Below are 26,859 nucleotides of genomic sequence, written 5' to 3'. Positions count from 1 at the left end.
TGGGACCTGACTCGAGCACATTTTTATTGAACGTTTATAACTGTTAAAAACATGTATAAAATTGGTCCTGTTTCAGAAACAAGGCACGCATAGTCATGTCAATGTTCAGTGTTCATGTCATTATTAGCATTATCATTTCAACATCATCATCATCATCAGCATGTTTTCCAACTCAGTATTTGTCTAAGAGTAGTATCAAGCATTCCCTAATATAAAAACACGTTCCAATTTATTTTCACAGAGGTTAAAATTTTTATTCCGAGCAGCAAGACAATATTCATGCAAAGACGGGAGAGTGGACGAGAAGATGCGAACTGACTGCAGCGACGGGCCTTTTAATAGTAGGTCTCCCGTTCCACCCAGCCTAGAAAAAGAGAGGCAGAAAACACAGATATACAAGGTTTAGTCATTTTTGATGAAATCCCTAGTTTAAAAGCAGGCAAAAAAATCTCATCGGCGAGAGAAAGAACAACAGAAGGACGAATTCCGGACTCACCTCCTGGGCTGCGTCTGAGAATCAGCTTACGGATTTCATCATAGATAAAGATGAGCAGGGAGTATGGAAAGGCGCAGAACCACCAGTTGGGCCTGGAAAAAACACACACACACACACACGGAGAGAAAGACATGAGATCCAGAGCCTGGCAGCATGTGATGGGTGGGAGTATTTACAGTTACGAGCGTCAGCTCAACGTGAGCGGGGCAAATCTACTCACTTGAGAGGGTACATTCTGAGGGCGACGTCCATGCCCGGGCAGTAGGAGAGGAAAGCAGCCAGGGCAGTCTCTTCAAACAGCCCAAAGATCAGGATCTTGTTCCTGAAACAGACGGAAGGAAAAAAAAAAAAAAAAAAAAAGCATTGAATCCGACATCCAAATACAACTGGGCAACACATCAAAGTGCGTGAAAATAGCTGTGGGTTTTAACAACCATCTTCCTGGTGCCAGGACTCCAATTTGTTAAGCACAAAAAAAAAAAAAAAAAAGCCATTTAAATAAAGTTTGTTGTGCTAAAGCCCAAAAACAAGAGTTTGGCACTGGCTGCTCAGCCTTGAATAGCTCGGAGTTAGGAGATGCACTTTCATGTCGGCAACTTAAGCGAGCGGTTTTCGCTCACTTCATGCCCTGCTGGAAGACGGAGTTCCTCCTGGTCTTGCAGATGATGAGATCGGCCCACTGCACAATGACAATGCTGACAAAGAAGGCCGTGTGGCAGGTGAACTCCACAATCTTTCTCTGCTCGTAAGTCTGCAAACGACACACAATTCAGAGGAGTCAGCGACTGCTGTTGGTGGCATAATCAAGCTATAGAGTTGACTTATGACACCCCCCGCCCCCCCCCCCTACATATTAAAATGTGACTGACCCACTGCTGGCCATAGCTGTCCTCCAGGTCGTTGATGTATTTATTATCCCAGTTCACTCTGATGCCAACCAGGGTGGAGGGCAAGAAGCCGTTTTCAGCCAAAATCACAAAGTAAGTGAAGAAGCCTGCCAGCGCCTGGATCATTCCTGCAGGAGGAATGTCGAAATCGCCACGTCACATACAATTGCATTTTTATTTTATTTTTTTTCCCCACACACAAAATGTTCACAGAGACTGAGCAGTTGTGTTCAATCACGCCATTCAAAGCCTTGAAATTAAACGAGAACAATCGAGGGAGTGATCGAGTGAGCCGAGAGGGTCCCTTTGGGAGAAAATATGACGAACGAGTGGGGAAATTTGATTACGGCCGGTCCTTTCGGAAGGAACTTTAAGGACAAAATCATTTGTCGTTGGATGACAGCTTGATTAAATACGCAAGTTAGACGTGTGGAATGAATCAAAACGGCCATTTAAGAACAGAGTAAATCTATTTTGTAAAAGACCCAAATGATGCACTTTTATTTATTTATATATATATATATATATATATATATATATATATATATATATATATTTTTTAGATAAAGTCTAATGACAACACTTAAGCGTGGGGCCTTTATCAAAACTAAACATAGAAAAGAAAATTGAGGTGAAAATGGCAACACCGGTCTAATCATATCCTGCTCTTATATGGTTATCAGAAAGCTCAAACATATTCCTGGCTTTATCATCAAAGAGGGAAGGTGGGAGAAAAGGCATTGGTCCTGCTCCATATCACTCAAACACACAGCATGCCAACACTCCAGTTCACTATCAGCGGGGGGCTATTTATGGTGAATGCCACTCTTCTCGTTATCTCGGACCACCCAGATAGGGAGCCGCCGTTCCGAGAAAAAAAAAAAAAAAGTCTAACCGGGAAAAGCGCCGCTTCCGAATGTCTGGGCTCTCGTTTAACTGGGGCTTTCCTGTGAATTCCAACAGGAGATCTGACAGAAGGTTTACCAATTTGTCCGTAGGCGATGCTGATGAGCCTCTCGTTCACCAGTTTGTCCGTTTTGGGGTTTCGGGGCTGCCGCTTCATGATGTCGCTCTCGGCCGCTTCGTAAGCCAGCGAGATGGCAGGGACCTGGTGGCCAGGACACAGCACAAACTCAAAATCTCGCCGTCGGAACGGCTCGACGGTTGCCGATTCGGATCGTCTTTAAAACGCAACCATTTGGCAAATCATACGTACCATATCGGTTCCCAGATCAATACAGAGGATGGTGACTGTTCCGAGAGGCAGAGGGATGTTGGCGATGATGAAGAAGAGGAAGGGCGTGATCTCGGGGATGTTACTAGTCAGAGTGTAGGCGATGGACTTCTTCAAGTTGTCAAAGATCAGACGACCTGATGACGGGGGGGGGGGGGGGGACAAAGTCGGTGCTTTGGACAATTTAAACTCTGCGGCTAAACGAGAGCAAAGTCCTGCAAAAATCGAAATCCTGCTAACTTGTGTCATTTTGTGTCATCTCTTCAATTAAACACGCAACTTGGGACAAGTTTAAAGCACTATACGAAGCACCATCTGTCACCTTCTTCCACTCCGGTAACAATGGAGGCAAAGTTGTCGTCCAGCAGGATCATGTCGGCGGCCTGCTTGGAGACGTCCGATCCAGAGATCCCCATGGCAACCCCGATGTCGGCTTTCTTCAGAGCCGGAGAGTCGTTCACGCCGTCACCCGTCACGGCCACGATGGCGCCCTGCAGAGAGGGTGATGGGCAAAGTGTTATAGGCAGCAGCTTTTTTTTTTTTTAATAAACATGTGGCAAATTTAACGCTTAATTTGGTAAGCCGCTACAGTGGGGACGAAAAAGGCTACAGAGTGACGGCTTCCATTTTCTCTGCAGTTACACTGCAACACACAATTTCCTGTTGCGTGAGGTTTTTAAAGAATTCGAAAGGATGTTTGGAGAACACGGCAGGCACAACAGAGAAATCCATCTTTCACACGAGTATTTAAGGGATGCCATGCGCCAACATGTGCAACAGCAAACTGCAGAGACCACAACTCATTGCATCGCAAGTGAAATTTAACTGCCATAATATAAGAGTCAGCCAAGGCTGCCCTTTGGATTGAAGTTCCTGGGCTCATAAGATGAAGTGAGCTCAGTCATCGATAATCCTCCGTCCGCTCCTCCTCCTGGAAGCGGGCGAATAAACGACGCCTATTAGATCTGAAACGTTCGACAGCATTAGCTGGCAGACAAAGTGACGGCACATAACTCCTTTAACTTGCGAATTTGGTACCCAACTGGCATCAACCATCTGTGTCAAATTCAACTCCGTTTTAGCCATTTTCTGGTATAAATCAATTCGGTCTGTGACGAAAGAGCCGATTGAAGAGGACCTGCTGGGCCTTAAAGTGGTTCTGAAATGCACAGTGTGGGGGGGGGGGAAATCCTCCTAAAAGTGAAATCATGCAGCATATAAAGTAAGAAAAGACTTTGGATTACAATAATTGCTAAAATATAGATATATATGTTAAACAAATCAGGTATATATATGTTAAACAAGTCAGTATAAAGAGTTTCTTAAGTCTACTGATGAACTCGTGAATATTCGTGTGCTCGCTCATCATTTAATGGATGTTTTGCCTCATTATTCAGCAAACTTGATCATCGAACCACAGCCCTAAGCGGAAATAAGCTTTTATAGGATTAGATTTGCCTAATACTTTTTTACATAATAGGGCGCAAACGCATCCTTTATGCTGCCAGTTCAGTTTGCCATTGACACAAAAATACAAATCTCTACATTTTTTTTCTTTTTTTTTAAACTTACTTGTCTCTGGCAGCCCTCCACAATGATCAGTTTCTGCTGCGGGGACGTTCTGGCAAACACGATCTCGGTGTGGTACTTCAAGATGTCGTCGAGCTGCTCCGGGCTCAGATCCTTCAGATCGCCTCCGTGCACGACGCAGGCCTTTGCGTCTCTGGAGAAAAAAAAAAAAAAAAAAGAAATTAAACTGTGACGTGCGCGTCGCTCTACGGAGCCGGTCCGAGCCAATTGCGAGGAGTAAAGACGGCCGCTTACGCTTGGAATGAGATTTGGACTATGAGAAAATGGGACCTAGAATATGGGCCCCTGCGGTGCTGCACGTGCCCGTCTCACTTTTGTAGGAAAAGCACCACAGCTTCTAAGTCATGCCGTTTACCTTGGATTGACTTCATTGATCGGGATGTTTAGACGTGCAGCGATGTCCTCGACAGTCTCGTTGCCTTCGGAGATGATGCCCACGCCCTTGGCGATGGCTTTAGCGGTAATTGGATGATCACCTGTCACCATGATTACCTAAGAGAAGGGAGGTTCGCGCTGTGAAACGATGCTCTCGTTTATCGGTGCACCTTTTGGGACGGAGGGAACATGTGGCACACCTTGATTCCAGCGCTCCTGCATTTGCCCACAGCGTCGGGCACGGCGGCACGGGGAGGGTCGATCATGGACATGAGGCCGATGAAGCACAGGTTCTCGGTGGGGAAGTTCACTTCTTCGGTGTCGAAAGCGAAGCCCTCCGGGAACTGCTCATCAGGCAGGTTGAAATGGCAGAAACCTAAACAGGGACACAAGTGCGCTTGAGTTTGGGCTCGGTTGGTTAAATCCGATATCCTATTGTATCTGTAAGGATTATTCTTTGCAAAAAGTACTCGAACTCAGGAAATTTTGCAAGCACCACCTGCCAGTCGACGACATGAAAAAAAAAAAAATCTAAACTTTATATTTTTGGGAGTTGCTCATCGACTCTGTAGCGCCCCCTACGATACTTAAAAATGGTCCTCGAGGGGCAGTCAGTGGCGTCGTGTGTTAAGCGGCCGCCCCATGTACAGAGGCTGCGGTCCTCGCTGCGTCTGGCCCCGGTTCGAGTCCCGCACCGGACGGCCCTTTGCTGCATGTCTTCCCCCTCTCTCTGCCCCCTGCTTCCTGTCTCTCTCCACCTGTCCTATCAATTAAAAGGCATAAAAAGCCCCCAAAAAATAAAAAATTGTCCCCTCATTGGGGCAAGTTTGGCGTGGGACGATAAAATTTGGTACACTCATTCATCATGCCCAGACGCACTAAAAAGTCTCATGCCGCCATACTCCCACGTCCACAGGAAGACGGCCATTTTGGATGGAAAGTGCATTTTTGTGCCATTTTTGACCGATTCCAAGCCTTGCATATGATCGAACTTGTCCTACAGATTTCATGGTAACAGCTCCAAACATGGCCAGGTTACCCTTAAGACATGGGGGGAAAAATTCATGGAGAAACTCTTTTCCAAACTCTGAACGGTGTGGGCGTGGCTAGGCGGTGAAAATCGTGTGATGGCGTTTATGGTTTGAAAGCCTTATCATCATCGCAAAGTCATGAAACTTGGCACACACATCGACCCTGTCAACCTCGTACGTATGTAAAGGGTATCGTGTGTGGGTGGAGCAAAATGGCTCAGTGGCGCCCCCTAGAAATTTTCAAAAACCCCTCCGCATTGGGGTTATTATGTGCTCGTACGTACGCAGAGGGTATCGTGCGTGTGGGCAGAGCTGCGCGACTACGACGTCCAGCGCATGCCCAACGTGCGCACTTCTCGATCCCGCAAACAGCTGCTTGCAGCTTTCTAGTTTTTTTTATTCCAATTCTTACCGAGTACTCTCTCTCCAAGACCTCCCAGTTCCAGGTAGGCATTCTGGAAGGCGTCTTTCATCTCGTCGTCCAAAGGCTGCTCTTTGCCCATCATCATGATGGTGGAGCAGCGGTCCAAGATCCGCTCCGGGGCTCCCTTCATCACCAGCAAGTGCTTGGATTCACCCTCGGCTCCATTCGTGTGAATGGAAAGCTGGGAGTGGGGGCAAGAAAAATAAATAAATCTGGACATTTAGTTTGCAGCCGAGGCGACGAATGCTCCTAAAATCCAGCGAGCAACACGATTAAGAAAAGTAACCTTGATGTTAATAGCATTCCTTGATATTTAAGCTTATCCAAATGGGTGGGGAATAAAAAGAAACTTTTTGCAGGTTGTACTCTGCAATGTTTTTTTGGAAAGGTCACACAAAGATTTCCTCCGTCGAGCATCGAGTCTCGGCTCAAATCATCAGACCTATAACATTTCAGTGAGCAGGACATTTTGGGGGAATTAACGGGTAGTGAAACGGTACAACCTGATGGGTAGAAAATTGGCTTTCATACCTGGTACTTATTGGTAGAGTTGAATGGGATCTCAGAGATTTTAGGGGTTTTCTCCCTCATTTCCTGGACAGATCCACAGCAGAGCTCAATACACTTCAGCAGAGCTGACTCCGAGGCGTCGCCGGCGACATCTCTCTGAGAAAGACGACGAGGGGGCGGCATTAATCACAGAAAATAACGGCAAACTCTTTAGATTGCAGAAAGAGAGAAATGTTGTTGGGTTTTTTTGTTGTTGTTGATGTTTTTGGGTTTATCCACCTACAGTGAGCAGAGAAGAAAAATAGAATTCTCCCCACGTAATTACTGGACTTAAAAAAAAAAAAAAAAAAAAACACTGACTGAGAAACATAACGAGTGGTGAAAGAGAAGGACCGGCAATTATGATGCCAGCCAGACATTTACAGGTTATTAACACACCCAGATACACACACACACGGTAACGAGGAGTAAAAACAGGGTGGAAACCAGAGGCCCAGACTCAGGGGACAATCGCAGAGCCACAGAGAGATCTGTACACCTGCGGGTGAATGCGTTTGGGGGTAGGCAGGAGTTCCGAGCAGTTGTATAGTTACAGCATGTGTGAGTATGCACACTCGAGGGAGAGTAACACAAGCTGCAAAACAAGCCTGTTTGCCTGAGAGGAAAACACTCCACTTAACGTTAAAAAAAAAATTAAATGAAAAAATAAAAAACTGCAAATGATTCCTTATGATGCAATCAAACGCGACTGAAAACAAGAAGCAGTTCCAATTAGATTTTCTGATTCTGACAAATGCCAAAACAAACAAACAAACAAACAAACAAACAAACAAACAAAAAAAAGCGTTTAATCCCGTTTGTAAATCATCAGATTTAAACACTGTGAAAAGGCAGCATTTAGCTTATTTAAATACACGATGGGGCTTGTTGTGAATAGAGGGAAGACTTCTATGGTTTTTCTTTCATTTTCGCAATTAAAAAAGGGGAAAAAATAAATAAATTGCTGTGGTAATAGAAATCTTGTGTCACATGGAGAGAAAGAAAGATCGTTATTGAGAAAGAGGGAAAAAAAAAAAAAAAAAAAAAAAAAAAAAAAAAGGGATTTCGAAAAGCTTACCTTCAGAATGGGGACGCTCGCCTGCTCAGCCAAGAACACGGCGCGGTTGCAGAGTCCTGCGACTCTGGCCAGAGCAGCCCAGGTGGCCGAGCTCCTGTCGAAGGAGGTGCCGCTCTGGTTCTCTGTGGTGTCGGCCTCGTGGATCTGGTTGTCGAACCACATGTGGGCCACGGTCATCCTGTTCTGGGTCAGGGTGCCGGTTTTGTCTGAGCAGATGGTGGAGGTGGAGCCCAGGGTCTCGACGGCTTCCAGGTTCTTCACCAGGCAGTTCTTCTTGGCCATACGCTTGGCGGTCAGGGTCAGACACACCTGGAAGGGCAATTTACTTCGGGTCAGGCGGGTAACTGTAGAGCAATTTGTGGACGCTTTAATAGACAGGAAATGCTAGGACTCACGGTGACGGTGGCCAGGAGGCCTTCTGGCACGTTGGCGACAATGATGCCAATGAGGAAGATGACAGCCTCCAGCCAAGTGTATCCGAGGATCAGGGAGAGAATGAAAAAGGACACGCCGAGGAAGACGGCCACACCTGTGATGATGTGAATGAAGTGCTCGATCTCGATGGAGATGGGAGTGCGTCCGACCTCCAGTCCAGATGCTAGCGTGGCAATACGACCCATGACGGTACGGTCTCCGGTGCTGATCACGATGCCGCGGGCGGTTCCTGAAGCCGGGATCAAAACACACGTTTCCTTTTCGAGCTACAGACAAAATGTGGCCGTTTCTGACAGGCTGAGACGTTCTCTGCCCTCGTACCTTCAACACAGTTAGTGGAGAAGAATGCAATGTTCCTGGTCTCCAGCGGATTCTCGTTGGAGAAGTCAGGAGTACGAGTCTGAGGCTCTGATTCGCCAGTCAGGGAGGAATTGTCCACCTGAGAAACGAGACGATTGCTGTGTAACTCTGAATAAACTAAGAAAAGAAGAAAAGTAATGTGGCTAATGAAAAAGCTGGAAAACTCTTCCCCCCCCCAGAGATTGACCCCTTTCAATAAGGAACGGAAAGGCAGATTTGGTTCATGCGGCCACATAAAGAGGAAAAAAATTGATTCAGAGACGGGTAACGAGATGGTAACAGTGTTGGAGAAGCTTGTGTAGGATTCAAATCTGCCTCTTGACTTCAGTTCAGGACCCAAAATGGATCATAGGGTAGTCCTCATAATAAGACGGGTGCTATTCACTTTTTTGAGAGATTCTGAGGGGCCAATTTGGTGTTTTCGATCTCTGCTTAAAGAGCCGTTTGCAGTCTGATCACACAAATTTTGCACAAAAGTGTTTGAATTGGTTTAAAATCCCCATGGAAAAACCTAACTGCTCACAGCATGTATAGGGCCTTATGAGAGAGGAGTTTTAAGGCACCCCCTTAAAAGGCTGACAGGAGAAGACGACCCCTTACCTTGCAGCCGTGGGCGGAGATGATTCTCAAGTCGGCGGGAATCCTGTCGCCACCTTTCACCTCCACCAAATCGCCGACCACCACCTCCTCGGCGTTGATGCTCATCTTCTCGCCGTCGCGGACGACCAGGGCTTGCTACGGGACGAGACGAGACGCGACAGACGGCTTACGTAAGACAAAAAGGAGACAGCGCCCGAGTCTGGTTGAGCCGCGGCTCGTACTTTCACATAATGCATACGGAGCTTTTGAGCTTCAGATGTTCACAATGAATGCTTTAAGGCAGTGGTTTTCAAAGTGGGGGCCGCCAGGGGGCACTAGGGGGGCCTCAGAAAATTGAAGTGAAGATAAGAAAAAAATGCAAAAATAAAAAAATAGAATTACATTTTTTTTTAAACATTATAAAAAAAAAAATAAAAAAAATTGTCAAATTTTTTTAATCAGTATTGTAAAATACAATTTATAATAATATATCATATCGAAATGTTATTTGCCAAGCTTGTCTTTCTGATTGGCTGCCAGTCAAAACATCGTAGACCTGGCAATTTGCGCCTGTTCTGAAGCTGCTCTGCTCCTCAAGCTAGCGTGTAGGTAGCTAGCCAAAATGGACAGATTGTTGACTTGGAAGAGACTGAAAGAACTGGCCGACTAAAATCAGAAAGTACGAGGCAGCATACATTAAGTTTGGCTTTACAGCCATACAGAAAAATGGCCACGATTGCCCGAAATGCGTCCTCTGTCTGGAGACCCTCTCAAATGAGTGTTTAAAACCTTCGAAACCAGCGTCACTTGACACAAAAACATCCGGCAGAGTCCGAAAAAACGGTTGACTTCTTCAGACGTAAAGAAGAGCATTTAGTCAGGCTGCATTCACACAGCAAGCTACTGTCCGTGAATGTAAGAAAGAAAATACGTTCTAAAAGTTGATGTTTCTTTATGTATTTTGTAGCATTGTTTGTGGTTTGCAAAGGGGGCCAGAAGCTAATACTGTTTGGGGGGCCTTGGCATGGAAAAGTTTGGGAACCCCTGCTTTAAGGCATTCTCACTATTAAGTTCCTGTTTCTCTTTTTTATTGTTATTATTCCGCCAGTTTTCAGCACCTAACTACTCCTGCATACTTTCAGCTATTTCTACCATTTTGGTATCATCACGTTCAGCTCTTTCAGCGGATTCCTGCTATCATTTTTGGTGTTTCTAACTTTTACACTTTTTAAGACATTCAACTTTTATTCAAATTTTCCCGTCATTCAAATGAATGGAAACTGCTTCCAGCTCTTCCAGATCATCTTCCTCTTTCCAACCTAACTATTTCTGCATGCTTTCAGCTAGAGACACCATTCAAACTTTAAATGGGTCACAAGACATTCAGCTATTACCAATTGTTTCAGCTTTTTCAAATCTTCAGCCAGTTTCGAAAAATGACGACATTTTGCCCTTTCTTGATTTTTATGAATGAGCACACAGTTGAGTATGTGCTGATAAGTTTCAAATTTTTCAGTTTTTTTTTTTCAAACAAATTCCTTTAACTTTCATACGGTTTAACTAAGAGAAATAAATTATACTTTAAAATGTATGAAAAAATTTCCTCTTTCAGCCAATGTAACTACTAAAGCGCTCACGTTGACAGAATTTCAACTATGAGCCTTGAACCGAGATCAACCTCTCAAATTCTCTGACTAACTCCAATGTTAAGTTTGGTAGTACACAAAAATTACAAAATTCCTTCAACCAATACCTTAGCAACAGTTTTTACTGCTAAAATTGAACTATTTTCAGCTTTTTTAGCATGGTCAGCTATCCCCATTCAGCTCATAAGCATTCTCACTGCTGTTTCGCAGGAACAGCTCTTTCTAGTTACGTTTGCAATCAAGCACATAGAGATGAACATGGACGAAAAAAGTTGAGGAGCACCTGTGGGACCAGGTTCTTGAAGGAGTCCATGATCTTGGAGCTCTTGGCCTCTTGATAGTAGGAGAAGCATCCAGTGATGATGACGACAGCAGACAGCACGACACCGAGGTACAGCTGTGGGAAAACAACGATGTGCGTGAAGATTTCAACAGAGCACCGGGTTCATTCGGGGGGGGGGGGGGGCATCTCGTCTTTTTCTTACATTATCATTTGCGGGTTCGTCCTCCATGGCAGCTTGAATACCATAGGCCAGGAAACAGAGGACGGCACCGGTCCAAAGCAGCATGGAGAAACCGCCAAACATCTTAAAAAAGGGGAAAGAGGAAAATTATTCGTATAGTTTTCCCCATCTGTGAAAACTACGGAGGGCCGAGTCGAGACTTCTCAGAAGCCGAGGGGTACCTGTTTGCAGAATTTGACCCACTCTGGAGTGGTCGGAGGAGGAGTAAGGGCATTGGGCCCGTCGCGGGCCAGATTCTCAGCAGCTTTTGCACTCGTCAAACCCTGGTGAGAAAAGACTCGGTCAGAGGTGGCGAGTGAAAGAAAGTTTCACCGACCCATCACGCGCAAACTCAAGAGGCACACATTTAGAGTCTGGAGGGGATGCTGGTTACAGCTAGTTGCCTAGCAACCTGGCACCAACACAAAAACAGAACCATTACCTTCATCAGCAGATTGGAGAACGGAGAAGGAAGAGGAGAAGGACAAGAGATGAGGCATAAAGAGTCATAAGAAATCAGGGCAGAGGGACTTCTGTGGATATCAAATTATTCAGAACGCACGCTTGTATGCACGGGAGGAGCTTGGAGACCACAATTAGAGCCAATGATTAACGATTCTCCTTCATCACTTCTGCGTGACAAGGAGCACATTCGCATGTGAGGAGAGAGGACTCCTTGGAGGCGATGCATTTAGGATGCAATCGACGCATAAATTAAAGTTCAAGTTGAACATAAGATCTCGTCGGCAGGATGAGGTGATAAAGCCTGAGAATGAGATAATGAAAAAAAAAAAAAAAAAAAAAAAAGGGAGCCGTTTGACAATGCCAACAAACATGTATTGGAAGCGATTTAAAACACTTGTCATTCATTTAGCTTTTACAGGGAGCAATTATTTGCAGTCTGCACTCAACAAATGGCGCTATTCCTTTAGCATCCAAGACAAAAAAAAAATTTATACATTTCTGACAGGCTAGCTGGCTCATAGAGAAAGACTGAGATCGTCAGGACAAAATATGCGCCGGACAGCAATCGATGGAAACAGCCGACGTGTTTTGCGAGTTAAATCCTCCCCAAGTCGGAACTTATCCGGGAAAGGTGTTGAACGTTCAAACTGAGGATGAGCAGAAAGAACTTAAGACAGCGAGCAACTCTTCCTTCATAATTCAAGTTGAATCCCCCCCCCTCGCATCTCAGCCGCATGATGCATTCGTCAACTGAATGCCACCCGTCAGTTTAAGAGGAAAACAGTTTTACGGCATTCGAGTGCTGCTGATATTTCATCTTTATTTAATCTCCCGTGATAAAAGCAGCTGCTCTGACGGAAACATTGACAACCAAGTGAGAAAAAAAAAAAAAAAAACACTTTTAAAGCTGCAGGTGCAAAACAAAAACCCAAAAAAGCAACACGTTTGACTTTTTAAATCTCACTCACGTTGCTGAGGTCCGTTCCATATTTGCGATTGAGCTCGTCCAGGGTCAATTTGTGATCATCCTACAAGGAGAGAAGACAAAGGTTTCATTAGACCGGGAGAGCACATGTACGGGTACTACACACATCTTTGGGTTCATTATCACAAAAGCCGGTGACATTTACAGCCCCGTTGTGCGCGCTGACCTTTCATTTTCCAATAAACGTAGCTCATGAAGCTGAAGCTACAAACAATAACGGAAACAGTTTAAGCAGACTGAAGGAACAGAGGACGCAAGGGGAGGAAAGAAAAGACGAGGAGAGGAGGTGGACATGAAGGAGAAGAGAGACAAGATGGGAATCTGGAGGACGAAGGGCACAAGGAAGGAGGTAAGCATGCAAAACCAAAAAAGAAAGGAAAACACAAAATGAACAGAGAAGAGAGGCATTATAATCTTTAGTCCTCATTTCTGGCCTTTACATGAGAAACTGTGGCCAGGAGGAGTTATTACGAGCCAATACAAAAGGATGGGGTATTCATACTGAAGGCAGAACAGTGGACAATCGAGAGGAAGAGGTCCCAGGGGCCCCAACTGGAAAACAAAAGTGATGCCGAGACACTCACCATATCCACTTCCTTCTTCAGTTCGTCCATATCCTTCTCTTTCTTCTTCCCCTTCCCCTTCTTCTTGCCAGCCTGCTCCGAGGTCGCAGCCAGCTCATATTGCTCTCGTCCTTCCTGGAAAAAGGCAACAGCGGGGGAAAGGGATAGAAACGAGAGTTTTACAAACGGCTGAAATAAGGGCAACCGGGATTTTAAAAAAAGATGGCAGCCGATTCTTACAGCTTCTTTCAAATTTTGCACGTTTTCTGATCTTTAGGTAGCTTAGACTGTTAGACTTATTTTTCCATTCTTGTACTGATCTCACATATTCCCAGATGTTCATTCTTAAGCCATTTGACATGGAGAAAGGTTGAGAATTAGTGATTCATATCCATTTCAGCTAACTTTTTTTTTCCCTGCAGGATATGCCAATGATTATCCCTTCATGTCAGCCAGTAGTCGTGCTCGTAAGCTGGCTGGTCGCGTTTGCATTGCGATAAAAACACGAAACAAACGTGTGCAAAACACACCAACGACTGCCAAGCGTCTCTGATGTCAACCCGCTCAAAGCGCCAGAAGATATTTTGTCGCTCTACATGTGGGTCAAATCCACCCAAGACCAGAGTAGAAACATAAAAAATGTGGCATAAACCCAAAGCAGCAAACTGGCATCAACTTCACCAGGGGGAGGAAAAAAAAAAATCTATTTAAATTTGGCTTTATGGGTATTGCTGGCATCTGTTGCTGCAAACAGACTTCCATGGGGATGCACTTTGTCAGATTATGCATACTTTTAAATTGCCGTTTAATAAACCGTTTTCCATCTGTTTCGGCCTAACGCTGTACGTCATCGGCTGACCGACACACCTGAAGTGAAACCCCCGCGACGTTTGACTTTTTTTTTTTTTTACTGATTTCCAAACTCGACAAGTGGCTCTTCCAAAGAGTTTTTTTTTTTTTTTTATTTATTTTTTTATAAAAAGTCCAGTCAAGTGGAGGAGCAAGCGCAATGTTGTTTTCAGTTAGATTGTAGACAAAAGCTTTCTTCGCGTGAGAGATTACGGTGAAACACACACACACACACACTTTTGCAATAAAGAATGTCACCGTTTCAAGGTCTGAATACACCAGCAGAATTTGAAACGCAGCCTCGACAGTAATGTGGCTCAGCCAAACAATGAACCAGCCGTTTACTGGTAATCACTCATCTTTTGTTGATTCCAACTACGACTGGGATTCGCTCGTTGTAGGCAAGAAAGATTTTAAATGAACAACAACCCAATAATAACAATTCAAGCATAAAAAAAAAAAAAAAACAGTTTGATTAAAAACACTCTTCAGGTTAATTCATGCATTTTGTCACTCAATCAGCTTTTTGACAGTGGGCAAAAAAAAAAAAAAAAAAATGCAGATCAATTTGCAGGATACGCTGACTAGTCTTGTGGTCTTGCCAAATCCACATCCGACGGTCTATAGGCTACTTAACGTCAGACTGAGAATCTCTCAACTATCGTCCAACACATCTTGCCGCCAATTGTATCCAAACATGTCCATTTCACAAGAACTGAAGGCCAGGGTCACATTTCTGCTGGCACCAACATGATGAATCAGCTTCCTTGTTTTTTTAACACATTACTCTATGGTAGTCAAAATATGTATATATTTTTTCTTATTTAGTACCATCAGGTCAGTTTTAATCTGTCCATTTCTTTTGTTTTCTGCGAACTGAAATAAATAAGGCTGCACTCGTCATCCTCAGAAGCACTTTGCATATCAACACCCTAAATCGGAACACAAGGATAACCTGATAAAAATGTCAGTACTTGGCATTGCTAACGTATGAAATTATTTTGTTTAAAAGCACTTGCAGTCTGGTAGCTTTTTAAGTTGACATGCCCTCAACTCTGACCATAGGTTTGTTCAGAGGACTATTGTCCCAATGGACTGCAGGCGGTGTGTCTTTTAACAGGTGAAAAACTGGAGTGTTTCAGGCAGGTAACGGGAGATCGAAACAATAGAAGCAAACATTGATTAGCTGTTAAACATTCATCAATAATTCAACACTCTACAAGGATCAGGGGTGTTAGCAGATTAGCAGGAGAGAGGGAGGCCTCCAAGATGCCAGATGACTACTAATGAGTCTGTATGCCACACTACGGTCAACTGCTGGGAGTCGTTTTCTTCAGACGGTGATATTCTGGACACAAAATGACCAAATATGGACATCCTGCACACCGTCCCAGTCACGGAAATATATATATACACGCTAACCAATGTTGTTGCTCTGTGGCTGTAGCCGCTAAAGTTTCCCAGAGCAGAGTGCGTGGTCAGAGCACATGTTGTTCTTGTTGCTCGAGCCCCCTGGCCAGCTAAGCTGGGAAAACACTCAGCCTGGTTCTGGATCACTGCGGGGGGGGGGGCGCATCTGGCTGTGAGCAAATAATTCACAAACACTAGTGGAGGGAACAAAGTTGGAATGCCGACTCTGTTCCAGAATAGGTTTGTGAACTGTTCCGAGATTCGAAAGTAGAGCAATTAGAAAACATTAAATGTGGCATTTCCTCCATATCTACTCTATCCTACGAGTTCTTATCAGTGCCGACCCAGTTATCCTTTATCAGTTACCACATGTCAAATGTAGCCCTTCCTCAAGACTAAAAATTTGAATAGAATTGACTGTTTTTATTTTTTTTTTTAAAAAAAGACCCATCAACAGAATTTTAGCCCCCCAAAAAATGACCTAAACGATCCACTTCCGGGAGAAACTGAACATTTAGAATTTTCCATTCACTTTTTTTATTTTTTTATAGACTTTCTTTATTGGAAGCAATTTCACAGGTAGCAATGTAGCAGTACAGCGCAACAGAGAAGCCTTCCATTCTATCATTTTTCCCCAGTTTATTATCCCCCCACAATCCCACCCCACGCAACAGAGAACAGTTCTAAGAATTCAATATCAACATATAAACAGTACAAGACATATACAACAAACACTTGAATACGGAAAATGACAAAGTAAACTAGTAAATTTAAAAAAAAATAAAAATAAACACAACAACAATGAAAAGATAAAATAAATAAATAAATATATGGGGGGCTCAGTTGTCGCAGTCAGGCAGAGATGTCAAAGATTCAATATAGTTTAAAGCTATAATGTGTAATATTTCACGGACAATGAATGTCTCCATGTCGCTCCGCCATTTTAAAACTACGTTTTCAATGTGGAAACGGAAAGGGCGAAGCTGATGACATGTCCTTCTACAAATCCCGTAGTTTTAAAATGGCGGAGCGACATGGAGACATTCATTGGGGTGTAACACTGTTATGTACATTCGCATGCTGAATATAAAGAATATAAGAACACTGCACTTTTGTGATGGAGGTAATTAATAACGATTGAGGTAATACTTGTGAATGATAAGAGTCAAATTTGTTAATAGACAACGTGAAATATTACACATTATGGCTTTAAGAGAGGCCTCCAAGTCTTTTCAAAAGGACCTAAGGAACCATTGAGGGAAATTCTGAGCTTTTCAAGTTTTTCCATTCACTTTTAAAGCGATAATCAAATAAAAAAAAAAAAAATACAATAATTGGGAGATTAATTCGTTCCTCTGATTATTAAGTCCGGCCTGTTTCTTCCTGCGATTGCAGCCAAAAACATTCAAATCGAAGAGAAACCACGAGAGCTCACGTACAGGCCCCGTTTAAGCCATCGGATTCCGCACCGGAACGACCTGATACTTCAGTGAGCTGGGTAACGTCATCCCGCCGCAGAGAACATCCTCCCTCACAACACCCTCAGAAAAGGGAAGAAATGGCTCCGAAGGCTACTCCCACATTCTACCAGCTTCTGTTTACACGCGATGAGAAAGGCCCGAGCCGAGGGGGCTGCCTGCTGCAGAGCTTCGCCGCATCTGCTCAACGCTTCCTTTAAAGAGACGGAGCAATCGGGGGCCGATTTCGCCACTTATTTGGCTCCATTCGTTCCATCGTGGGCAACAGATCGACGCATTTCTGTTTGCCAAAAGTCAAAGTTTTTTCTGTTTGTTTTTTTTAAAGTTTCTTTCCATTCTATAAAAGCTGCGTTTCAGATGATCGTTTTAGAGCTTAAGCTAGAGATGCCGGCTCGTACAGCCAGACAACAGTAAAAGCCTTGTTTAATTAAGCAGATTAGAATTATGAGGGCCAAATTAAACCATTTACAATCAGCTCCACCCACCCACCCCCGCTAAACTACTGCTCCCCCTCTGCCACCTGTGCATAGGACCTTTAAAGGGAGACTCCCGTTTGATCAAGCGCTATCAACCTTCTGTCTTAGGCTGTGTTCGAAACCGCATACTACATACTTGCAAACTGCATACTTCCATTCTGCATACTGATCGATCAGACAGTATGCAGAGCGTTTACCCACAATGCATTTCGCTCCTGCCCGAGCCGAAATCAGCCGGCCTGAAGCTGATTTCACTTAAGCTCTAAACTCTGTAAACTTTAGCAACATTTGAAACATTTTCAGGTGAGAAAGTAGTCGTTTAGATCCCCAAGGTGTTGAAAATCTGACAAAATACCGGCTATTTACAATTTTGTGCCGACAAATTCGGCGCTACTAAAGCTAGCCGCAGTGAGCAACGCACTTCCGGTTATTTTCACAAAATAAAATACTTGTTGCCTTTTATCATAGGGAAAGCCATTACGATACAATTGGTGCTTTTGTTTTGAAAACAGGAAGTGAACCTACCCTCGTTGTAGCTAGCTTGAAATGCCGTTTTGACAGGAAATGACGATCGGCAACGTCACGTTACATCTTGGGTAGTTTCAGTATGAGTAGTAACCTCATGATGCATACCAAACATTTCGGCGAATCTAGTATGCATCCGGGGACTTCTCGCTTACTCAAACTCAAAAAGTTAGTATGAGTAGTGGGAATAGTAGGAGAAGTATGCGGTTTCGAACACAGCCTGAGTCACACTGTACTGAACTGAGTGCATCACCCGGCCCACTTCCTGGTGAAACTTTCTCAGTGTCGCACGTGGGCCCAACACATGCCCTTAAAGTTCACACATGGCGGAGCTGAGAGAACACATGTGGAAAAGATGGAGAAGATGGAGTGGTGCAGTTGAGCACCGTCCTAAAGCACCGGTGGTGCATACCGTGCACTGGACAATGGCTCTTTGTACTAGCTCCATAAATTCTGCATTCAAAAAAAAAAAAAAAAGGCCCACAAGCCATTCCACGTGACTGTTAAGACCACAGGCATGCGGGCCATTTTGTCCAGCCATAACCAACGCACTGTTTTCCCTTGGGCTTTTACAAAGATTTTAGGGGAATTTCCAAACAGACGGAGGGCCAGAAGTTCTTTTGTTTACAGGTGTAAAACAGCTACACTGTCTGGAAACCGTCAACTCGGGTACGGGGCTTATGAGTCCCATGATATTCTTAGTGAAGATTACGGCCCGGAAATAAACTATTTCAGTCGTGGCGAGATTAGTTTCAATGAGGAAGTAAGTCAGAGTGGAGGAACCCTCACAGGACGGTCGGTGAACTGGACCATAGGGCTGAGATATATATATATAAAATTTTTTTTTTTAAAAAGGTAAAGAAAGGCAAAGACTTATGTGAGCACATCCTTTTAAAGAGATGGGAAATGAAGGAACAAGGCTCTCTCCTCTTGGATAAATCAAGACTTTCTGAGCCCCCCCCCCCGCCTTTTTGCCAGAGAAAACAATCTCCCGAAGGTTCAAACGATCAGAAGGAAGCGTCCAGTCAAGCCCTCGCATATTTCAGATGGCGCACTTTTCTGCAGGCAGAATTCCTGCGTGCAGTCCATCCCGGTGCCAGGGTATTTTGCCAGATACACAAGCTGCTCATTCAGTCATGCTCACACACACACACACACACACACACACAGAAAGTCCTGGGACTTTGCCCGGTTGCTACCAGCGACTACTGCCACACCTCTTCAGAAATGTGAATGGACAGTCACATGTTGTACCCCCCCCCTCTTTCTCCCCATGTCCCTTCTCTCCTCTGCCACCTCTATCCCTCCACCATTATTCTCTTATTTCCTCCAACTGCCCCTTTCTCTGTTCAAACGGTGAAAAGAAAGTGTGTTCATTCACACAGGCTCGTGTTTAACACTCCTTTCACGTCTTCTGCAACTTCCAGCTTTTCCCCTAAAACAGAACAAAAAGTGAATGGATGATTCAACGCTTCCCTTGTCGGGGGGGGGGGGGGCTCCTCTCCCCTCTTAACCGGCAGGGTGCCGCACAATCCAGATATGAAGGAGGAGGAAAAGCTTTGATGAAGCTCCATCAGTGTTTGAGGGCTACGAAGTTGGGCAAACCCAGTAAAAGGTGGATGGAGAAAGCTAAACCCGTTTGCTTTGAAGAGTCGATTCGCATTGGGAGGAATTTCCTGAATACCTTTTGCATTGAAAAGAAGTTAAAAAAAAAAAAGTTTCTTAACATACATTCCTTAAAAAGTTCCTCAAATGGTTGAATTTCACGATGCGGCGCTTGTAGTCCGTTGCCACTGAACTACCGTCTAAACCAAAGGATGTCCACATCCGGTCCTCGAGGGCCGCTGTCCAGCAGGTTTTAGATGTTTCCCTGCTTCGACACACCGGATTCCAATGAAATGGACCTCTTCAAAAGATTTTTAAGTTCTGCACAACCCTGATAATGATGCATTGATCTGAATCAAGTGTGTTGAAGCAGGGAAACATCTAAAACATGCAGGACAGCGGTCCTCGAGGATCGGATGTGGACATCCCTGGTCTTAACCACTGGCGCAGAGTTGCTGCTCCTCTCCGTAGAGTCAGTTGCGGTGGTTAGGGCAGTCTGGTTAGGATTTCTCCAGGGTGCCTTCCTTTAGATGTTTTCCAGGCACCTTCATCAGGTAAAAATGACTTTAGGTGGACCAATAATTTGCTGGAGGGTTTATATATCCAAGCTTGACGATATCAAGATCACCAAGGAGAAGCTTTGAGGCGTTGCTGGGGAGAAGGACTACCAATGACGGGTGGATCTTGATCTGTCAAATTAAATAATTCAGGCCCCTGAAAGCACAGGTTGCCATCATTGAAAAAGCTGTAACTCTTAGATCCTTCTTTTGAATCTGGATGTGAATATCCTCAAATTAAACCACAGGGGCTGCATTTTAAGTTTACAATCATTTCAACTTAATCGCGTTTTGGTAAATAGCCTCAAATAGCTGAAGTTGCATCGATCAATATATCCTGAGCCAAGTGCATTTATCACCTGGGATAAAAGCAATCCTTTTGAGCAACAGATTCATGGCAGTTAATCAATGTGTTGTTTTTTTTAGCCTTAGCCAAATCCCCCTGACATGATCAGGCTAAGACACCTCAGAAGCATGTTGCATTGCATCATTTCCTCAAGAGAGGGGGGGGGGGCTGAGTTTGTCACACGCATTTCTCTTATTATTCAACTTCCTTTTCCTTCACGTTACCATAACCACACAAGAAAAATGAGCTAATGATTCAGGCTGATTCAGGCGCTTGGACCTGGATTTTAACATGCCTGGCATTTGCCATGGAAAATTTCAGAAAATGCTCACGAAAACAGGATGGACACACAGGAAGCGGGTGCCCTGTGGAGTTATTTTTATTGTGAATTTTGCACTTTTTTCACTGAGCAACAAGCTCGTGAAAAGAAAGCTCAAAGAGCCGCCGCCGCCGCCGCCGCAAAAAAAAAAAAAAAAACAGCTGGTGAGAGCTGGCGTGCAAAAGATGCGGAGAAATAAAAAGCAAGGAAAGGGAATTAAGAGGGGAGAAGGAAAGAAGGAGCGGTAGACAGAGATACAGAAAATAGATAAAGCAGGAGGAACTATGGATAGGAAAAAAAAAAAAAAAAAAAAAGGGAGACGGGAGTACACAGTGTTCTGAAACACACAAGGGGCAGTGTGTGACAAAAGCCCCCGTTAATACACAATGACTGCCAAGCGGAAAGAATGCTAAATCCTCAGAAAGGGAGAGGGACAGAGGGAAGGAAAACAGGTACCCAGAGAACAAGGGGGAAGTGGACCGTAAGGAATGGATGTGAAGGTGTAGGCCGGTGCCCCTTCGGCTGAGATTAAGGGTGACCGGCGGCTGACATGCCCGCTCAGTTTATGGTGGAAGGAACAGGGGAAAGCATGACCCGCAGAGGGTTTACATTCTGAAACCTGTTCTTTGATCCTGAGCTCTCTTCTTTGGTGAAGGCAGACAAACCTATAGATGCGTTGATATGACCGCGCCACATCTCCTTCTCGCCTCTTTTGAATCTATCTGAACTTTGCTTTAAGTTTTCCCAGTTAAACAGGAAAAAAATAAATAATAATAATTCAGTTGAGTCTGGTGACATCATGAAATATTCAGCTGGATTTGCCCCATTTGGTTTTCCTGAAAGCTCCTCGGCGCTCTTGTGTTTTAGATCGCGCCCGGCCCTGTATTTGGATCCATTTTAACTAATCACAAGAGAGGAGAAAACGACCGAATCATTAACTCGCCCAGCTGACGGCTGGCGTTTGCGCAGAAATTGCCTGCATCCCCAGCCCGGTTGGCAGCCAAGTTGCTCAACAGTGGCAATGCGGCAACTGGTGCCTCTCTAAAGCAATCAATCCTCCCCACCTCTCAGCTCACTTGCTTTTGTGTGCTTTGTGCACTGTGCTGTGGATGTGATGAGAAGAGCACGGAAAGGGCAGCAAAGGGGTAATCTCATATTCAAAATGAGATGGAGGTGTGTGTCCAAAACATTATAGAGGAAGAAAAAAAAAAAAAATATTGCCCCAGTTCTTCTCAATTACAGCAAAACAAGTTCCCTCCCTCCCTCCCTCCCTCCACCTCTCCTCCTCACACCAGGAAGGCTCTGTAGTGGCGATTGCCTCTTCCACATTTTGCCTGTGCCAGACAGCACCGAATGCACTGGGGAAGAGAACTGAAGAGGGGCCGTAAAGGAGGGGAGACGCAGTGGGGAAGGGGAGGGAGGATGAATGGGGGCAGGGCATGGCTTTCATCACATATGGGAAGACAAGAAACGAAGAAAAAAAAAAACCCAGCAGCACCAGCAGCCAAGCAGCTGAACGCAAGTACGCAAAAAGGTTTTCAGAGCTGTGGGAAGAAACTGAAGAAGACACAACGCCTCGCATCTCCCGCCAGATCTCTCGCTCCGTTATTCTTTCAGTCTTTCAGCCCCGTTCGTCCACCTCTCTCCATCCCTCTGACGCGGCTGAATTTCTAATGAGTGCGTCTGTTTGCGCAGAATGGCAGGGTGTGGCAAGTCCTGATATTTTATCCAGCAAAAGGGCTCAATTTCATCCCGTTGCCAACTGGAAGTTGGCGGAAAATAACAGCTCAAGAGCTGGAACGGCAAAACAAGTCGGCCCGAGCGGGGTTGGGCTTCTGAGTCGATAAGATAGGACTTCTGAAAACCTCATACTGACAGCCGAGATAAAAAAAGACCCTCCACCGTTAAACGGTTGAACGTTGAAGTTAAAGGTTTAAAGTTTAAAGATGTCACGTGCGAAATAAAGGGCCAAAAACCTCACTTAACAGCATTTTAAAAAATTTGACTTGTTATTGTGTCCAATTCTTTTTATATTATTATACAACCTATCTCATAAAAAAAAAATTAAAAATGTAAATGTATCCCTGCAACTAGCACTTCAAATCACCACACATCCACTGTATTTCTATCAGTGACAACCATCAGCCTCGTACCTGCAGATATTCTCCCTAGAAGGAAAGCAGATCTGACTTTAGATGAGTTTTAAAAGACAATTTGTCAGAAAGTTCCTAATCTTCCAGCAGAGAAAACGAGGCTGGACTATTAACAGAATCCTTCCCCACTGCCGAGCAAGCACACCACAACAGAATCTGAATGAGCTAAAGGTTACAAAATAAGCAAAAAGAGGCAAAGGTCTCCTAAAAGGAAACTTCGCGTCGTGTAAGGCGTTGTTTCAGGAGTTTTTCTGCCACTTGAGCCACTTTTCGACACAAATTAAGACTAAAACAGCCCCTCCGAAGGGTGAAATGACACCGTTATGTTCTCGGTTTAACGAGGTTTCTTTTTCCACCGCGTCAAAGTCGCAGCTATCGCCGCTGAAATGAGTCAAACTTTTTGACAGTCCTGAACATCCCGTTATGTAACCCGACACCGAGCCGTTAGAAGCATCTTTTTTTTTCAGCTCATTTCTGAGCAGTCACTTTTTTTTTTTCCCCATCCTGCCCAGTCGAATGTTGCCAAAGACGGTCTTTTTGTCTTTTTGCTGTAAGGGTTGGAACACGGAAGTTCCTCAAAGTGCTGTCGAGCAACAGGCATTTTGAGAGAAATGTGGCTTATCTCTAACGCGTGGAAGCCTCCACCTCCCCTCCGCCCCGTCGCAATATCAGCATCGATTTAGCAAAACCACTTGTTTGAGTGGCGAAGTTTTAAATCCACCATTGCCCTCAGCACAACGATACAACTCAATGTGATCAATGAAAACTGTGTTGCAGTCAAACAAAGAGTTATACTCACTCCTCTTCCCATGGCTGCCGAGGTTTAAATTCGTCCCAGTTCAAGTAAAATTGGAGAAAAACAAACTATCTTAAAAATATATATGTCTAGTAAAATAAAATAAAACTCCTGGATGTGCACGTTACTTTTTTTTTTTTAATTTTGTTTTTTAATTTTTCTTTTTTTTTTTTTTCTTCTGCACGTGTATCACTCCTCCTGAGCACACATCCGAGCTCGCGAGCGGTCGCGGCAGAACCTCCAATACTTATAGACGGCGTTTCTTCCATTGTGACGTCGACGGCGTTTGCCATGGTAACCCCACGGATGGAGGCGTGGTGTTCTCCATTATTGGGCGTTTTTCTTTCTCTTTTTTTTTGCCTCCCTTTTTTTCTTAGCTTGCGAGGCAGCGCACACGCGCGAGCATACAGAGAACACACTTCTGTGGAGTGGCACAAATTGGAGCAAATCACATATCAGTCAAATCAGCAATGATTGTGACAATATTACAGGAAAACAGCGGAAAATATAAAACAATATGAGAGAAATGCATATAATCACTCTTACAACACTTTCATGCAAGTTATCTTCCTTTGAGGTGACTAGAATTAATGCAATATCATCCGTTAACAAATCTCTAAAATTATAGTTTTTGTTTTTTTTTTGCTCATATATGTGTATGTGTGTGTAAAAGGGGAAAGATAGCCAAGTAAAGACCAAATTCCACTAAGGAACACCTGTAAAATAAGAAATAAGCATGTTATTTTCTCTGTGAAATCAGAAAAGTTTAGGTCACCACAGATGTTCCGAATGTCACTAACTTGGTCAGTTGTGGTATATAAGTCTAAACACAAAACCTGATAACACTTTTTGGGCCAGAGCTGTCTCGCTTCAGTTTGCTGACACTCAACTGGCTAAATCCTGCTGACAAAAACAAGCCGCGTATCGTTTTTTGCACTTCAGTGCAGTTTAAATGAAAACGAGAGAGCAAGAAATGTCAATTCAAATTCCAACTTTGGTGAAAAAAAAGGCCCACCACCACCAGCGCCACCCTAATACAGCACAGAAAGAAACACACAAACACACACACAGCCCTGATTTATCTACACCTCTCCCGGCTTCACAGCTGGGTTCACAGACACCTCCTTTCCCCTGCTGCTTTGACAAGGTTGTTGCGTGCCAATAGCGGGCAGACAACTTCTGAACCCTCTCTGCTTCGAAACCCAGAGTTGCAAGTACAGATTTATCTTTGAGACACTGCAGTGCTGCACATACACCGCTTGTGCACAATCTGCAAACAAAATGAACCATCAGAAATGCTGATTTGGATTCATAGCATATACTTGCCCCTATTAACTTTGGGGCCCCAAGAAAGTATTTGCCCTCTCCCCCTCACTAGCTCCTTTGTTTCCTCTGACTTATTTCTCGGTCTCCACTGGAACTGGGCTACAAATAGCTCCAGCTCTGAATCACCGTGAGCTCCAGGATGCTGCCTAACCTGTGACCTCCCCTGCAGGGGATGGAAGGATCCACTCTGAGGCCACATTGATTATCATACTGCAGCCATCTTAACACATTTTGCAGTACAGTATACCCCACCAGCAGCACCCTTGTGGCCATTTGCATCTGTTCCAGGAGCTCTTAAAACCCTTTCATCCTGCAATATAAATGAGAGATTTGGCCTTTCATCCCTGGATCTAAGTCAGCCGGAAACCAGAAGCATTCGGCCACTTGTTGTTGGATTTATAGACAGAGAGGCTCCTGCCATATGTGCATTATCCAAAGCTCTATAAGAGCTTCATGTTTTTAAAATCTCTACAGCAAACCTTGTTAAAAAAAAAAAGCCAGCAGTTTTAACCCCAGCGATTTCAGCAGGCCGCGATAGATCACGTTTTGAAAGCAATCCCCTCAATCATGGAGTAGACGCAGGGCAGGCAGAGCGAACCTGCCATTGGAGGGCTATTGTATCCTGATAGGAGGACTGTGTCACTCACTGTCTGACTCTAAATTCTAACAGACTTTATCAGCTGGCCTGAAGAGCGCTCTTTGGCAACTGTCAAGATAAAACCTGAGATAGATCAGACAGCAACAGGATGACTTCACTGCCGGGTTTCTGCACAGGGTTTGACAAACACACACACACACACACACACACACACACATGCTTGCATATCTAACCATCTCTGACACTATTTAAAGCTTTAATCTCCAAAAAAAAAAAAAAAAATGCAGCGAAAAAAAACAGGAGTAAACAAACAAAACCATAGGTGGACCTAGTCCACAGATGGGCACACAGCAGCATGCCCTGGCTTTGTGAGGAGAGAGCGTGTGCACGGGCTCAGATGTGTGCATTCGTACATACGGTACGATGCATGAACTCTATTTCTATTGTGTGTTTGGGTTTTGCATCAATGACACATCAAAAGCATGTGCGAAAAGTGTTGCTCGCGTGTCGCTGGCATCGCTCTATAAATAGCCGAGATTTTATTTAGATGTCGAGAGAGAGACCCGAGGAAAAGGAGGGAGGGCTGGCAAACCAGTTGCCATAGCAACAGGCACGTTCTGGGGGCCCTGCTTGAGAAGGAGGGCAGGATGTTTGGTGGGTGGGTGGGTGGGGGGGTGAAGGCATCATAATGTTAGTCAGTGAAGATCCATAAACAGGAGTTTATGCTTTCAAAACACATTAAGATGATTCATTGCGTGTTGTGAAAACTACAAAAGCCAATATCTGTTTGGTATCCTGCTCCGACTCCTTCCCTTCCTCCTTATCATATCGACTCGCCTCCCTCATCATCCATCCACCTCGTTCTTGCTTTCCTCCTGTTTTTCTCGCCATCCCTCCATCCTTTTGTCTGCAGATTCCTTGTGTTTGTTCTTACACCAGCACCCTCTACTGTAAAAGAAATCACCTGTGAGGCTAAAGGGGGGGAGAAAAATAAATAAATAAATCGATCGGCCGCCGGATTCGGACATTTATAAAGTCAGTGGAAAGCTCGGCTTTCACGAACGCCAGTCCATACTTTCGGGGGGAGATATTCTGAGTAATTGCTCAAGCATTTCCCAAGTGTGTGTAAAGCCAGCCATCTGTTACCAGGTTGGCATGAGGATGGGATACAAGGCACACACACACACACACACACACGTAGAAAAGGGAGAAGGAGGCGCT

The 26,859-nt window shown here is 44.5% G+C and overlaps 1 protein-coding gene across 1 annotated transcript; it reads right to left on the bottom strand.

Moving 5' to 3' along the window:
* On the bottom strand, positions 1 to 23,952 carry LOC142391638 (sodium/potassium-transporting ATPase subunit alpha-1). The gene is made up of 23 exons (XM_075477559.1): positions 23,718 to 23,952; positions 13,222 to 13,335; positions 12,621 to 12,680; positions 11,370 to 11,471; positions 11,170 to 11,271; positions 10,968 to 11,081; positions 9,060 to 9,194; positions 8,421 to 8,538; positions 8,060 to 8,328; positions 7,665 to 7,973; positions 6,569 to 6,703; positions 6,026 to 6,218; positions 4,783 to 4,958; positions 4,563 to 4,699; positions 4,190 to 4,340; positions 2,940 to 3,108; positions 2,600 to 2,754; positions 2,368 to 2,491; positions 1,366 to 1,511; positions 1,117 to 1,247; positions 717 to 818; positions 497 to 588; positions 1 to 364 (listed from the first exon to the last, which is right to left on the bottom strand). The coding sequence occupies exons 1-23, from the start codon at positions 23,727 to 23,729 to the stop codon at positions 336 to 338; spliced, it is 3,075 nt and encodes a 1,024-aa protein (XP_075333674.1). The 5' UTR covers positions 23,730 to 23,952; the 3' UTR covers positions 1 to 335.
* Positions 23,953 to 26,859: the final 2,907 nt, after the last annotated feature.

This window comes from Odontesthes bonariensis, chromosome 11 (assembly GCF_027942865.1).
Source record: "Odontesthes bonariensis isolate fOdoBon6 chromosome 11, fOdoBon6.hap1, whole genome shotgun sequence".
NCBI classification, from domain to species: domain Eukaryota; kingdom Metazoa; phylum Chordata; class Actinopteri; order Atheriniformes; family Atherinopsidae; genus Odontesthes; species Odontesthes bonariensis.
Note: the sequence above shows the minus strand (reverse complement) of the source record. Positions and strands in the feature narration are given on the sequence as shown.

Coding starts and splice junctions, on each gene's coding strand:
- LOC142391638 (XM_075477559.1), bottom strand. Junction 3,109..4,189: donor TGGAGGGCTGCCAGAGACAA/GTAAGTTTAAAA, acceptor CCCTCTCTGCAG/GGCGCCATCGTGGCCGTGAC. Junction 365..496: donor TCTCAGACGCAGCCCAGGAG/GTGAGTCCGGAA, acceptor CTCTTTTTCTAG/GCTGGGTGGAACGGGAGACC.